We start from the raw sequence: 15761 nt of genomic DNA on the forward strand, positions 1-15761 counted from the left end.
GTGTCATGCCTGCGTTAGCGATCACAACGCTCCACGCACACACAAACCACTCACCCTTATTTCCCATGAAGATCGTGAAGCTTCTTGTGGATATCGTCACAGCAGAGTCCATCCTGTTCCCGTCAGTTGTTTGTTCGCCCTTATCTCAGACCCAAATCGTTTCGTTTTACAAGACTGTGCTGAGTCTATTTTTCCATAAATTAATGATTGAGGGAGGGATCAATATATCCATGGTATAGTCTGTATGTCAGCAGCCTCTTTATGTTTATGCTGTGTGGCTTATGGCTACAGCGTAATGATGCGATTATTGATTAGCATTTAAAAGCTAATCCATATGTTATACTTTTCTCATGAGTTTGCATCTGTTGGTTCTTTGCCTGCAAGGTTTAGTTTTCCCAAGTTACTTTACATTTGTTCTGTATGAGTACGATGTGCTAAAAATGTGATCGAGTTTTATTGTGTATTCGTAAAACAGAGTTTGTGGTTGTTTACTGAAGCTCTTCTTATTTAAGACTGTGTAAATACATACAGTAGCTGCTTTTGATCTCATTTTGTGTGACTGTTTGTTTATTCTTATTCTAATGGCACAGTTCACCCAAAAATAAAAACGTTGTTCTGATGAACACAGAGAAACATATATGGAAGAATGCTTATAACCAAACTGTTCTTGGACACCATTGACTACCATAGTAGGAAAAATAACAATGAAAGTCAAAAGCGCCCTATAACTGTACACAACACCAAGACTAACACTAAAACACTAAGGAGCCCCATTTTAAACCTGAATGTGTCCTTTGATTCGTATCTGTGTGTTTTAAGGCGGTGTGAGTCATACAGATCTCTTCATGTTATTTTTGGCAGATGGTGCATACAGTATTCTTTGTCGCTGTATTATTTGCCCAACCATGTCACAACTGTGATTTCTGGTTCTTCATCAAACGTGATGTCTTATGAGCCATTTGATCTGAAAGCATTACTATTATCAGCGGTTCTTGTTCATGCAAAGAAAACTTTAGGGAGTGAACGGCATCAATCAAACACACACCCAGCACATTTGTCACATGAATTGTGTACAGAAGGCATTCTATAGCCCATCTAAAGGGACAGATTGAATCAAATGAACTCAGTGCTGGATTAAATGCGTGGAAGCTCGCTTATCCATCAAGATTAGATGTCCCATTAATATAGATAATGGAAGACAGGTAGAATTTTATGTTGTAAAACCTGGTTTCATAAGAGCACGCGATACATTAGCGTGGGTCGCGATTAATAGCGAGGGAGCGGCGAGAATTGACGTGAATGAGTCCTGTTTTGTTGCTAATTACAACAGAAAACAGCAGACGGTATATCTTTCATGATAAGCGAAAGACACAATAAGATGATTTGGCCCGAATGATTTAGTGTATGATTAAATCTGTATTGTAGGGCCGGTGGGCAGGCGGCTTTGAAAAAACGATGAAGGGAAAACTTTAATAATAGGGCTGGGTCATTGTGTAACAACTCAAGGCGACGCTGGAATAAGAATTATGAGAGGTCTTTGCTAACTTTTGACCTTTCGAGGCATAGCTCATACGCCCCTTTTACACAAATGCACGCAAACAGAAAGCACTTTCATACAGTTAAACTGCAAATAACACTTGCTATGAAAGAGTCACTCAGTGAATAAATGCTTGTTTGTGCATATTTTTATCGTAACATGCGACTGAGGTAGGGTCATTTGTATTCATTTGCATCGCATTGTAAGATTCCAGGAGGTTTCTAGTTACTCTGTCAGAGGTAAAAAAAATCCGGTCATCAAGTCAAACCTGTATACATGTCTTTGTTCTTATAGACACAAAAATAGGAATTTGAAAAAATGTTAGCAACTGACATTTCTGGGACATCATTGACTACCATAGTAGGAAAAAGCATTGTATCATTTTTGTGTTTTGTTAAACACAAAATTTGATATTTCGAAGGAGCAAGCAGCTCTAGCTCACCTTTGACTACCATTTTAATTTTTCCTTCTATGGTAGAAATGACTACAGTTTTGGAACAACTTGGGTGGGAGGATTATTCTTGAGATAATTCTTTTTTTTTTGGTTGAACTATCCCTTTCATAGCCGCTACATGTAGCTCCTCATGACCTGCTACAGCTGTAGCCAAAGGCATTAAGAAGTATTAGCACCTATTGCACTATTGCTCTCTTATTGCTCCCTTAACTCTTTGTAAGTCACTTTGGATAAAAGCGTCTGCTAAATGACTAAATGTAAATGTAAAAACCTTTGAGTATACAACCCCGCCCACTTCCACAGGAAGAGCTTCTTACCAACATGTAAAATGACCACAGCTTTTTTTTATTTGTTTGTTTAGGGGCCTATAAATCCAGATGACACAACAATAATTGGCCAATATATTTAAATAATTGTCTGGTAGTACATGGCAACTGTTGTTCAGTCAACAGCATAGAAATGTGCGTATAGTTTGTCAGACTACTGTTAATGTACTGTTTATTTCATAGAGAAAACTCATTTTTGTTTGTAGATCATTACTTGGTATTAACATTAAAGTACCTTTAAGTGATAAAAAGTCTGTCATCATCTACTCACCCTCTTGTCACTTCAAACCTGCATGAATTTCTTTCTTGCGCAGAACACAAAAGAAGATATTTTAAGAATGTTGTTAATTGGCCCCATTTCACTTGCATTGGTTTTGTGTCCATACAATAGAAGTGAATGGGGACCAGTGTTACCAACTTTCTTCAAAATATCTTTTGTTTTCTGCACAAGGAAAGTCAAAGTCAGGTTTGAAAAGACAAGAGGGTGAGTAGATGATGACAGATTTCAAATTTTTGGGATAACTTTCACTTTAAAGGCAACTGTTAAAACGAAGAACAGACATTTCATTGCCCTACTTTTCCATATTTGTGGTGACGTGTTTGTGCTTGATTCTTTTGCAGACCCATTTTGTCAAGTTTAAATAATAACAACTGTTACACGTAGCGTCGACGTTCAATGTCAGCTCTAGAACAGTACAGCTATCTGAAGATCCGGGCAAGCTTTTTCCACAAAGGCCTGTCTTGAGACCCTTGCATTCGGCTCTGCGCTTCTGAGCGCTTGAGTGAATGGCTCCTAACTTTTAAAAAATGCATAAAGCAAACATGATCAGATAAGAACTTGCCTGATCAAAAGGTGCTGTTCGTTTTTGTGTGCAATAAGCGATACGGGGTCATTTTTGGTTTTTAGGTGGTCTTTTTGTCATATGGCAGCAATTCCACTCTAACATCCTATTAAACACCGTATCAGGCAAAGATGGACGTTCACCACCCGGAAAACGCCTGGGAAAATATTGTGATATTGCCACAATTTCAAGGGCATCTTTATTGCTTTAGATAGTTCATCAGTAATCAGGATAATGCAATGTATATTGAGGTTGTATTTTACATACATTACGTGATTTTATTTTACAATAAAGCTTTATCAGCTGCACCTCTGTCATTGCTATAGGGTTTATGGCCTGGTAATATAGAGCCCTATGTACTCTTAATAGTTTTAAGGAAGGTGACCATTGCCCCGTATGATGTTGAAGATTATTTTATAACGTAGGACTAACTTTAGGACTAAGCTAGTTTTTTTCTTCTTCTTATAAAGCAGTATTAGTACAAAACATATATGTGTGCTTCAATAAAACAACTGAAACTGAAAATGTTAAATAAGTAAAGGTCTCAAACTTTATCTTGTAGCACCTGTCTATTCAGGCCTTAACATTCTCTATACATGCCCTCAAAGGTCAGGTTTGAAAATAGACATGAATCTCTCTAAATCCCCTGCAAAAGGCCTCAGGCTTCTCTCGCTGAGAGCTTCATTTTGCTGTGTTTCAATTTTGGGGGGTCTGTGTTTTGATTCTCTTTTCAAAAAGAAAGTCACACAACTTGTTTTTTCTGGTTTAGTATGTTTCATTTTGTCACCATCATCTCAAAGCACGTTTTGCATATTTTAAATAAATATCAGGTTTTTTGTCAATATGTATACACACTGCAATCTGGGTTCACCAATCACGGGTGTTTCTACAGTCAATTATTTATGAAGAACATGAATAAAGAAATTCTCCTGATCATATGAGGTATAATTCAAAGGGTTCTGCTTCGGTAACTGTGAACATTTGCTGTGTTTTCACTTGATATTAAAAAAGCGAAATGTGAGCACCGAGCAGTTTTCCGTCTAATCCCTTAATGACGCTACAGGGTTTTACCATTAAAGTGCCTTTAATTCTGTCAAACAACCCACAATCTCCTTTCCCCCTTTTCTCTTTCTCTGCCTTCAAATGAATGAGGTCAAACTGTGGCTGCAGCTCAGTGAATTTCATTCACATCAAACCTCAACCTCAATGCAGCTGAAAAGTTAGAAGCTAAATGATCAAAACCAGATGTGATTAAACCAACAAAGGCAAAGACTAGAGAAAGCCCTCGTTGAGCCCTCGGCGACCACATTTTATGATCGCTCATTAGGCGTAAATACAGACATATTTGAAGTAGTCTGATAGAAAATGATTTTTTCTAATTTTTAAGAAAATGCATTATATTTGATCTTTTTTCACACCCAAACTTATTTTCAAGGAGACTTTATACGGAACAAGACACATTAAAGAATATAAAATATGAAACGAATTATACATTTAGAAATAACACTTAATACTTCACCCAAAAATGAAAATTCTGTCATCTCACCATCAGGTTGTTCCAAACCTGTATAAATGTCTTTGTTCCGACGAACACAGAGAAGGATATTTGGAAAAATGTTAGCTATTTTCAGTTCTGGGACATCATCCAAGACTATAATAGGAATAAAAATATTGTTGTTTTTTGTTCTGTTGAACACAAAATGAGATATTATGAAGTTTAAGAAATCAAAAGGTTCTGGGACACCTTTGACTACCATCACATTTTTCATACATGGTAGTCAGTGTTGTCCCGGCACTGAAAATTACTAACATTCTTCCGAACAAAGTAATTTATACAGGTGTGACATTATACGAGGATGAGTAAATGATGAACGAATTTCCATCTTTGGGTGAACTATCCCTTTAATAGGCGATAGCGTCCCCAGATATAAATGTATACATGACTGCTTTCCTGACTTTGATCCACACATGCTAGAATTCTGTGAAGGCTTTAAGGAGATAACTGGACAGCAGACAGCCTCTCTAAATCAAAAGAAGATAAAGGAACCAAGCCTCAGAAAGTGTTTTGGTGATCATGTTTAAAATGATTCGTGTACATAAGAGAGCAGAGAGCTCTGTGTAGAATTTCCCCCTAAGGATTACATCTGCTGTTGTTTTTTATGTAAATCAATTGAATGCATTAAATTCCCTTTAAGGTTAATAACTTGAAAATATTCATATAATAATAACAACGCCAACAATTATTATTATTGTTATTATTATGGAAGATAACATTAGTTTTTAAATCCAGTTTTAACATTAGCCTGCATGTTTTAATTCGTTTTTCAGTTTTGGTCAATTTTGACCATATCCTTTGCCTCCAATGCGACCATGTAAATTATATATGGCTGTAAATTAGCAATGTATTAATTTTATACAATTTTCCAATCATTTTTAATAACTTATTAATATATAATAAATATCTTATATATAGTGAAAATCTTTCATAGATATGAAAAATGACACATTACTATTTTAGGTGCAGAGATGCTCACAGTTTATCAATTGGGGTTGGACATATGTCCACACTCAGCGCCGCATCTTCTCCCACCTCCCACAAAGGGAGTTAAAGGGGCACCCTGCACAGTTCTGTCCCTGTAAAATAACACTTAGCTCTGGCAGCACATGCTCAACTCACTGCCACTTAATCCAGTCCGTCAGCTCAAGCACCCGGGCAAATCCCATTAGGAGGAACTCCATCAAGAAAAGACAAAGATCAGCTCTTCATATTAGCTTACACATCTCATTATGTCAGCTGAGCTCGCCGAACTGTTGTGAGGATGAGCATATGTGTGGAAGTCAGTGTGTGTGTGTGTGTGTGTGTGTGTGTGTGTGTAATGGAATGGAAGCGGCACTGGCAGTCCGCCAGATTGGACCAGTGCCAGTGTGACCAGTCTTGCTGTTCTCTAATTAACTCTTGTTCCTTTGAGCTTGTACTTCACACACACACACACACGGACACGGACGCACACACAGGCACATTAAGCCCAGCAGTTTCCCTAGAGCTCTGGGACCCAGTGCACACACACACATACACACGTGTCCACACACACTATTAGTGTCACGCACAATAAGGAAGGTTCTTCTCATCGATTCTGCTGTCATGGGATTTTTTCCCCGGTATAGATGCTTGTTAATTAGTGGTTTGTTAGCACAGATGGTGATTGTTACCTTCAAATATATTTATTTTACAAACATTTTGTACTTGTTATCAGTGTGATGATAATAACATCATTGAGAGTTATTTGAAAATATGACATCACTTCCAATTTTTTAGGAACAGACAGCTCATTTACAACAAATCCTCTAAACCGATAGCTGTGGTACAATGTGTTTTGGTGTCAAGGATAACAGTGAAATCAAATATCTGTAGCATACATCGCAACTGTCTGAATTATATAATGCATATTGTTTAGGTTATTATAGGTAATACATTTTTATGGACCTTTATACATTATATAATACAGAGGGATTCAAAAGTCCTCATTCAAAATTTGGGATTAATAATTTGTTGCAGTGTCATTTGAACATTTGCGTTATGATATATGAAATATTCATATTATCTAATTTCCCTTTGATAATACAATATAATAAAATTAATGTAATCATAGTATCATTTATAATGAAAGCTAGATTAAAAAAATGAAATTAATTGTAATTTCACAACTGGATTTAGACTTTAACCCTATTGTATATGTAAACCTACATTTTATCTTTAAACTGTGCTATTAGCCAGACTGTTGAATAAGCACACCAGCAAGTTTAACACCGGGTGTGTATTATTTGCAAGGTCACAGAGGTTACGAGGTATAGAAGTAAAAGCGTTTCCAAACTTTCAATAGTCTCTCTGCTGCACCTCCAGGTTTTCAGGTTTCAGTACGACATGTAGCAGTTCAGCACTAGACTGCCTAAAGCTTCTCATGAACTGAGTTCAAAGTCATAACCCAGCAACCCCCCCCCCACACACACACACACAGCCTTCATTGCTTTTCACGCAAAAAAATGAATGATGTGTGTGTTTCAATCACAAAGAATGTCACTCTGTCACTGGCCCACCTACCTGATTTAAGGATTGTGAAACAATGTCGATAGCACGCCTACCCCCCTCTTTGAACACTGTTTGTATAAACCCTAGAAAAGTTTGTTCTTCTACTCCCTGTCTCTGATTTGTTGTCCAAACCAGGCATGAATCTGTTATAAGCACTGTTTAAAACGTACTTCCGGCGTGTGTACATGACCATTTATTGCATTGTGAAGAGCTCCCTCTACTGAAATCCTGCTGAGATACTTTTTCATTATGCTCAAACTTCAGTGATGTTTTTAGAAATATTGAACTCCCCTTGTATTTCCTAGTTTGGATTTGATTAGACAATAAGAATGAAAATGCAGTCATGAATTACACCCCACCCCAAAGATATTTGGAAAAACATTAGCTCCTGACATTTCTGCAACAACATTGACTACCGTAGTAGGATAAATGAAAATGTTTGCTTTCCTAAATGCATCAAAATATCTCATTTTGAGTTCAACAGAACAACATAAATATGATATTCTAAATATGATATTTTAAATAATAAAATACAATTTCCTTTGTTTGTCAGTGATGCTGAAGAAATACTGAATGATGTAGACAAAGATATAAAAAAACATTATGAAATTGTACATTATTAAAACATGGTTTTATTTGCTTACTCTAAAATATGCAAAAATGAATTGATTTGTTATCCCTTTTCTATTTTGTCATAAAAGCTATATTATAATTATGAAATATGTTAATCATATTTTATTACAAATTGTATCTGAGCAAACCCTGATGATTTAAGTAACTAGCATGAATTCAACAGATTTGTCTATTTGTGACCTTAATTAAAGAGATACATATTTCTTATTAATTTCTTATTAATGTCATAACATTTGTTTTAGATATCGTGAAATGTCACCATTTTAAAATTGTTTGAAAAATATTTTTCATTCGATTTTATATTCTAGATCTTCAGTATGGTCTCATTATACTTTTGCACTCCACTGTACAGTATGTCATTTAACAAAACCGTTTGTGCCATATAATAAGTAACCAAACTCTGAATGATCGCAGTCACAGTCCATCTACCAAAATTTAGATTCATGTGTGTCTTGTGAGTCTAAATGCATATTCATTGCTCAACATTCCTGCAGTTATAATGTTCGGAATAGAACTTATATGACCATAATGGAGCACTCAAAGTGAAGCGCAGCTCTAATGTATTTTCCATCTGTTAATATTTAATGGAATGTTGTATACGTCATTACGCTTTTGACTTAATTACCCCTTTACTGGTCACTCCGGCTCAGTGATGACCCCTAAACCGACTGTGTCACAATTACATCAGTCTTATTGAATCTCTAATTTACTCTTATGTTTCCTGGCACTTCAACAGAATTATGAGAGTGTTGGTTAGATAAAAGCCAACCGAAAGTAATTTCTTTAATATTACACCATTTTAAAATTATTTTTTTACAGATGAAATAGTTGGGCTACGTGCTTTTTTATGCTTAGACTTTTTTGCATCTCACAATTTTGCTAAATATGCTAGAAAATGTTGTGTGGCTTACGCAACATCTGAATCTAAAAATGTTTATAGAGCATCCAGAGAAGCAGCATTTTCATGTTACAAAATCTGTGCCTTGTGCTTTAGGGGTTTCGCTTTGTCACTCAACAATTTACAGTCGAGCATCAGACATTCACAGTGTTTTACTGATTAACATGAATCGCTTTTCTTGAAAAAATACTGTAAATAAAGTTTGACAGGTATAGACTAAGACATAACCTTATCAGCTGCCTTTACAGACTTCACCGTGCTCCTCCCCGATTACAGATTTTCTTTGCTTGCATGTTTTTGATTTGTGGTCCACACCTTTGAAATGTCACATATGGTGCTTAAAAGGCCGGTGTGTCATCTCGGTCGCACTAAACCCTCTGTACCTTTTTTCCTGAGGTATTGATTGCATTGGTCCTTTAATATTGGTGACAGCTAATACGCTCCTAAATGATCGGTTATTATCTCTGAGGTCTTGTTCCGTGTGCCCCGCTGTTTCCAAAGGTCATCCTTCTGTCTTCCTGTATCGACCTGCTCGCCTGTTAACGTGGCCTAAGACTTATTGAAAGTGAAGGTTGAGGAACATATTTCCATCATGCTGCAGTCCTCTACTTCACGAGACAGCTTTTAAAAGGCTCTTTTGAGCATGTCCATTCAGCAGCAGAGACAGGATGGGAAACATAATGGATCTGCCAATAAGGGGAAAAGCTCCCTTAAAAGGCATGTGGCTTCACACTGATGTGAATGTATCAGCATCCAGCCTCCATATGATATTGTTAACGATAGATGCTTCAACTTTCTAATGAATAGCTGTATTGTTGTACAGCATAAACAATGTGCGATAAAACCTAGGAAAGTCTGAATGAGCCGTCTCAGAACATTAATCGAGTGTCTTCTTTATCATTTCACAGCTGTACGAACTAGACGATGACGAGAAAAGAAAAGAGTTTCTCGATGACCTCTTCAGTTTCATGCAGAAAAGAGGTGAGTGTTGTTGAGTGTGTGTGTGTGTGTGTGTGTGTCTAGTCAGTCTAGTCATATATGTTCCAGGTCAAACTGTAAATCAGAATTAGTGTCACATCTTATAAATCACAAATAAATTAAACTTGAAAAGCTATCTTAATTTTTTTAGGCTTTACAAATCTGAAATTGAATTTACATTGTGTGACAAAAATTTAACTTGAATATCACATGTTTTTCAATTGAACAATCAAACTACTTATATTCAATTGTAGTCATGTGCATTTAGCCACCTGCGTTCTCAAACAAAACATCAGAAATGTCTAACACAACATCTGCTTTATAACAACAATAGGAATGCAGGCTTTATTGTTTTGGTAAAGGCTGACAATGTGTAGATACTATTGTGATCGGCTATGTCAGGTTTCCTGCTCAACCGTCCATTTCTCTGAAGTGTTGCTGCCACGGTGGCGTGTGATACTATCTGAAACAACGGCTTCGGCTGTTTGTTTTATAATTACTCTCAGATTATGTGAAAACACCCCTGAGGGGATGACCTTGCCACAGTGGGAAAGGCAGCATCCTGGCATTATGTTCGCATGCCATAGCGTAATGCATTTTCTTATTATGCGTTATTAAGAAGGGAGGAACATCTTCAGAGATTTTTCCCACATGGTGGGAAACGTCATATATTTTATAGAGGAAATAGAAGAGCTTGCATAATGTGAGGAAGTTTTCTTCCTTTGAAGCCTTCAGAAAAAAGAGAAATCAACAGGACACACAGATTGCAACTATTTTTGTTATTTCGTGCTGCGGATTTGTTCAAATAAGGGGGTTTAGAACTGTGATTTTGGATTACTTGTTAAATTATTATTTTCAAATAAATAAAATTGTCATTATCAACCTGAAAGTGTCAAACTAAATAGTAAATGTTGTTTAATTCTCTATTGATTTTTATTACATTGGCAGTTTTCACCAATTTGGTAACAAATGTGGTTTATTATGATTTTCTTATTTTCTAGTTAAAGAATACAAACATCAAAATACAACAAAGAAAATCTATCAAATAAAAATCTATAAATAACAACTTGCCATAATGGGGGAAGAATTGTACATATAGGCATAATAAGTGCTATGTAGGTAGATTTTTAATTACTTTAAAATTATAAATTAAATATTTTGTTAGATTTTTATTTTTACAATATTTGAGGTTGAAGAGTCGAGCTTTATGAATATAGTTAACATTATACCACATAAAAAATAAAGAAATTGGTTCAGATGATTTTGGATGTCATGATACATTTTTTTGATAGTTGCCTGTATATCAGGTGTGCACAAATTGTTAAAAAACAGTTAAATATGCATTTGGTACATTAAATATCAATACAACATATATTACGTACAATTTAAAACATTGTATACAATCTTTTTCATCGATGGAAAAGAAACCTTCAGTAAGAACACGACCGCTGAAGTGGGGCAGACCAAAGTCATCGCCTTAGGGAGGTTTCTTTTTAAACTAGATTAATTTGTTGTGTCCTGGTTTGTCTAACAACAAGGGATATGTGCTCATGGGATTGACACTTACATGAAAAATAGAGCATCACCATGTTCAACCAGCTTTCCCTTTCTCACTCTCAACTATAGCGTGAGCACGATTCACTCAGTTGTTGTATTATGAACATGTCAGGCACATTCATCTCCAAATCAAACAAAAAGTACAGAGGATTTTTCCAGAGAAAGAAGAGTAGAACAAAAATCCCTCTGCTAATCCATGGATAATGACAGATGTGCCTGGCTAACAGTTTGTAGCTGGTCTCTTTTGTTGAAGTCATTCCCCGCACATTATGCTGAAGGTACTAGGCAACAAAATCTATGTGTAAATGTCAAAACTACAACATATTACTGAATAGCTCATATCATTGCACAGCTCAACGATCAGTTCTAACTTCATGCACTTCAATACTCTGTTATATATATCATTCTGTAATACACTTAAATCCATTTGTTTTTTAGGACATTTTCCTTGATCTGTTTCTGAAAAGTACATGTTTTTCAGCAGTTCAGATACTTAAGTACCATGAAATATATTGTAATTTAACTACAACAACATTGAGTGTTGTAAGCGTTTTGTAATGGATTAAAAAACATTGGTTCTTTTGTTGTTGGAACTCCAAGGCGACCTGTTATGCATGGTAGGTCTTTGAAAACTTTCCATAGTAGTGACATTATTTTTTTTATAAATTTGCTTATACATCAAGTGTGACTAGTCAAACAGGTTTGCAACAGATCTTATTGCCTGAGTTTTGGTTTAGTGTTTAAAGGGACTGGGTATCTGGTTTATTTGCCTGGAGAGGTAACACGTCACGTTGGGCTGATTTGTCCTTGGGGCTGTTTCATCTGCCTAAATTTGTGATGACAAGAATGCAAGGCAGGTTTTATCGCTGTTCAAACTGTTGTTGTTGCGATGTGGGCTAATCCGTCTGAGACAGCCAAGTGAGGAGTCGACCCTTCGAGTGATGCCATAACATAAAAATGCCTGAATGCACTGAAGTGAAGATCAGGCGTGAGATTAAATATAATGAAATCCTCTTTGCCTGATGTGTAAATCTCTATTGACTTGATAGCTCAGGAAATCAGAAGTCCCATGCAGCGCACTTGCGAAGGCATCAGTTAAGCAGATGTCATAGAAGGTCCAAATGTCGGTTAATATCATTGGTTGTGACTTGACAACTAGACTTTGAAGAAAACATTTTTGAATCTTTTAATGTGCTCACCTCAGGTGCATTAATGTATTCAAATGTCTTTAATAGATGCATATTGATGCAGCTGTTAATTCCCCGTTCTCTAATGTGATTGGTCATTTTGAGGGGGAGTGATTTGCACCACTCACATATGTTGTTCCATGTCAGATTTCAATCTGTGCACTGCTTGATGTATAAAAATCGACAAAAGACAATCTAAATTGTCTTGTTGTGTGATACAAACTTTAATTATGAAATAAATCTTTGTTCCTGTAGTAAATAAGTTTTTCATTTGAATAAAATTACCTGTAAATTGTAAAAAGGACTCTGTATGAAATTTTTGCAGTAAGCATTATTGTGTTTTACACTTACTTTTTACATTTCTGCACCTGAATACTACTGTTACTTCATTTATTTATAATTTTATGGTGTAAGCTGTTATTCTATGCTAGTTTGTGTAATAGTTCTTGTTTTATTACTGACTTTAGAAGTTATGCTAGTAGTTTACACAACTTTTTTTGCTGATCCGAAACTTATCCGATCCGTGACTCAAAATCCGTAGTATGATCCGATCCATGAGTTTTGTGATATTATAATAAAGTATTTTGAGATTTCAATTAATATGCCGTACATCAATCTTTTAACACATAATGAAGGTTACCTGTATTACTTGTTTGACTGTTGCGTTGTAAATAAAGCCTCTATGGTTTCAGATGACAAAGTGGTTTTCATAGCTGCGATATCATACTGTGTGAGAGGGCGGCATGAATAGAATGGAAACTCCCATTTCATTTCCACCATATTAAGTTTTGTCTCTGAGGTTGGTGATTCAAAAGTGACAGCCGAAACTGTTGGATCACATTACATGTTAAGAATGTTTTGGCAACAACATAGTTCTTTGGTAATCTAAATTAACTTGCTTTATTCACATCAAGGATATTTAAAATGACTTACATTTACATTTAGTCATTTAGCAGACGCTTTTATCCAAAGCGACTTACAGATGAGGAATCATTGGAAGCAATTATAACAACATAGGCAACAAAATACATAAGTGCATCAAAACTAGTCCAATAGGACTTAATAGGTTACACCCGACTAGAGGGGGTTACACCAACAAAACTACTTTTTTGTGATGATATGAAGTGATTTACTTCATACAAGCCGAGTCTGCACAGTTGTAATATTCAAATGTTTATTTATTAATTGTTACATGCAATATCATATTAAAGGTGGTCCCTACATCCAGACAAACATGGTCTATGCCCCAAATGTCCACTTATCCTAGAAAAACCCTGTCTGATTTACTTGCACAATTTTTTTAAGTGCACGGATATGCAAGAATATCTGTATTAATGGAGCTAAATGTGTAAAAGTCCAACAAACCTCAAAACATTGTATACTGTAAAATGATGTTAAGTAGCAAAAATGTTTTATGTCGGGACATTTATATTAACTGAATTACTATAGTCCATACAATTTGAATGACATGAAGGTGAACAAATGACAGAATTTGTATTTTTGGTTGAACTATCCCATTAATGCGTCTAAAATATCATCATGACAACGTAGTGCTGAAGAAATGAAAACAAAAAACACTCCGGTCCCAAGCTAAAGAAGCTGACCCATAGAGCAGCACATGATAAAAAGGCCCGGGGCTTATACAGGTGTATTTACTTGTCAGTCTTAGTGAGTTGCAACAACAGTGAGAAACATTTAACTACAGTGAGTGATGGCACCTGGTCTTCACTGTGACTCTTGTCTTGGTTACATTTGTACTTCATGTCTTGTAATGTTCGGTTGCCGCAGGTCTATTTCCTGCACTCAGGTACGTCAGTCCTTGTGTGCTTCATCAGTGACAGGTGATCATTTGATAAACCTGCAGACTGAAACATTTTGCTGATGTGAAATGAAGAAGCATGCTGCCCCCACTTAAATATGCCGTCCATAGCCACATGGTTAGTGGTTTTTCTTGTTTGAGACTTGTCGAGGATTGGGTTACAGATTACATAGACATATTATAAATGACATTTCAACACAGATTTGGATTGAATGAAATTATTGCCATGTTGCAATCGGAGATGGAGACACAAACAGATGATATCATGTTACAGCTCCTTATTAAAAGCTTTCCTCGCTGAGAACATTTTCCCACATGCGACGTAATGATTGTAGCTTTCTGACGGTTTAACAGGAACAAAGAGATTGTTTTTGTTCTTTCTTTCTTTCTATTTTTCACAAGGCTTCGTGTTATCTTAAATCCTCTTTTACATTAACATATTAACTGAACGTCAGAGTTGAGTGAACTTGCTTATTTTGATTACGGTTGAAATGAACAAGATGCAAACTATCCCCCTGCCGTTTTTGTAGTGCAGGAAAATTTAAGCAGTGCACTAGGTCCGTGATCAATGATACCAAATTTGTATTTAAAGCCTTGACGTGTATTGGCTTTCACTGCAATCTGAGCTTCAAATTAGAATACATATATTAGAACTGCTGTGTGAATTCCATATAAACCTTTCAGGTGTCTCTGAAAATATTTCTTTGCGCGTCACAGAAAAGTTGAAACGTTTTCGAGGGAAATAAACGTTTGACTTGTGTGAAGAAAGTATAAATATGACAAAAAAAAAAAAAACACAACGAATATAACAAAGTGGAAGTGGATAGGCACATATTAATTATATATTAACGTTGAATAATATTTGTATTTGTAAATAAAAGAACATAATAATATCGTATGTAAAATCATCAAAAAATGTCCAATTAAAAGATGTTAAACAACGCTCGTAATCGACAAGGCATTTTTTTCCCACTGAATGTTCCTGGTAAAAGTGCGGCATATATCAGTGTCACATATCCTATCATTGTGATTGGGTAAGGGACTGTCTCCTGTACTGCCTGGGGCACAGACAGACTTCCACTCTTCGCTCCCTTACAGGCCACTCAAAGAGCATTCAGATTAAAGTGTCGCTCCTAGGGCGAGATTTTCCATCCCTATGTGGGAAAACATTATCCTAAGCAACTGCTGTTGGGTGTCATCTGTGTATAAAGATTCCCACCCCTACACCTCCCCCATATCATTTCTCGTTTGATCAGTTTATGTGAATAAAGTACAAAGACCTGTCGGTTGAGCTTATTGTATTCTTGAGAGATCATTTTTCAATGTCAGCAATTATCATTGTTAGGTGACAATGAATATCACCTTGGAAAAGTTCTTTAAAACATTTAACATGAACCAGATGGACAGATATCTTTCGTTATCTCATCTCATATATATATTCAT

General features: G+C 35.9%; 1 protein-coding gene across 2 annotated transcripts in view; it reads left to right on the forward strand.

Annotated features, from left to right (window-relative positions):
* arid3c (AT rich interactive domain 3C (BRIGHT-like)) overlaps positions 1 to 15761 on the forward strand; it is a 60885-nt gene that overhangs the window by 29555 nt on the left and 15569 nt on the right. For both annotated transcript variants that reach the window (XM_079487485.1, XM_079487486.1), the window contains one exon: positions 9686 to 9758. In XM_079487485.1, coding sequence (XP_079343611.1) covers positions 9686 to 9758 — 73 coding nt within the window. The remainder of the gene's footprint in view (positions 1 to 9685; positions 9759 to 15761) is intronic.

The sequence above is a fragment of the Barbatula barbatula genome, assembly GCF_947034865.1.
Source record: "Barbatula barbatula genome assembly, chromosome: 2".
Taxonomy (NCBI): domain Eukaryota; kingdom Metazoa; phylum Chordata; class Actinopteri; order Cypriniformes; family Nemacheilidae; genus Barbatula; species Barbatula barbatula.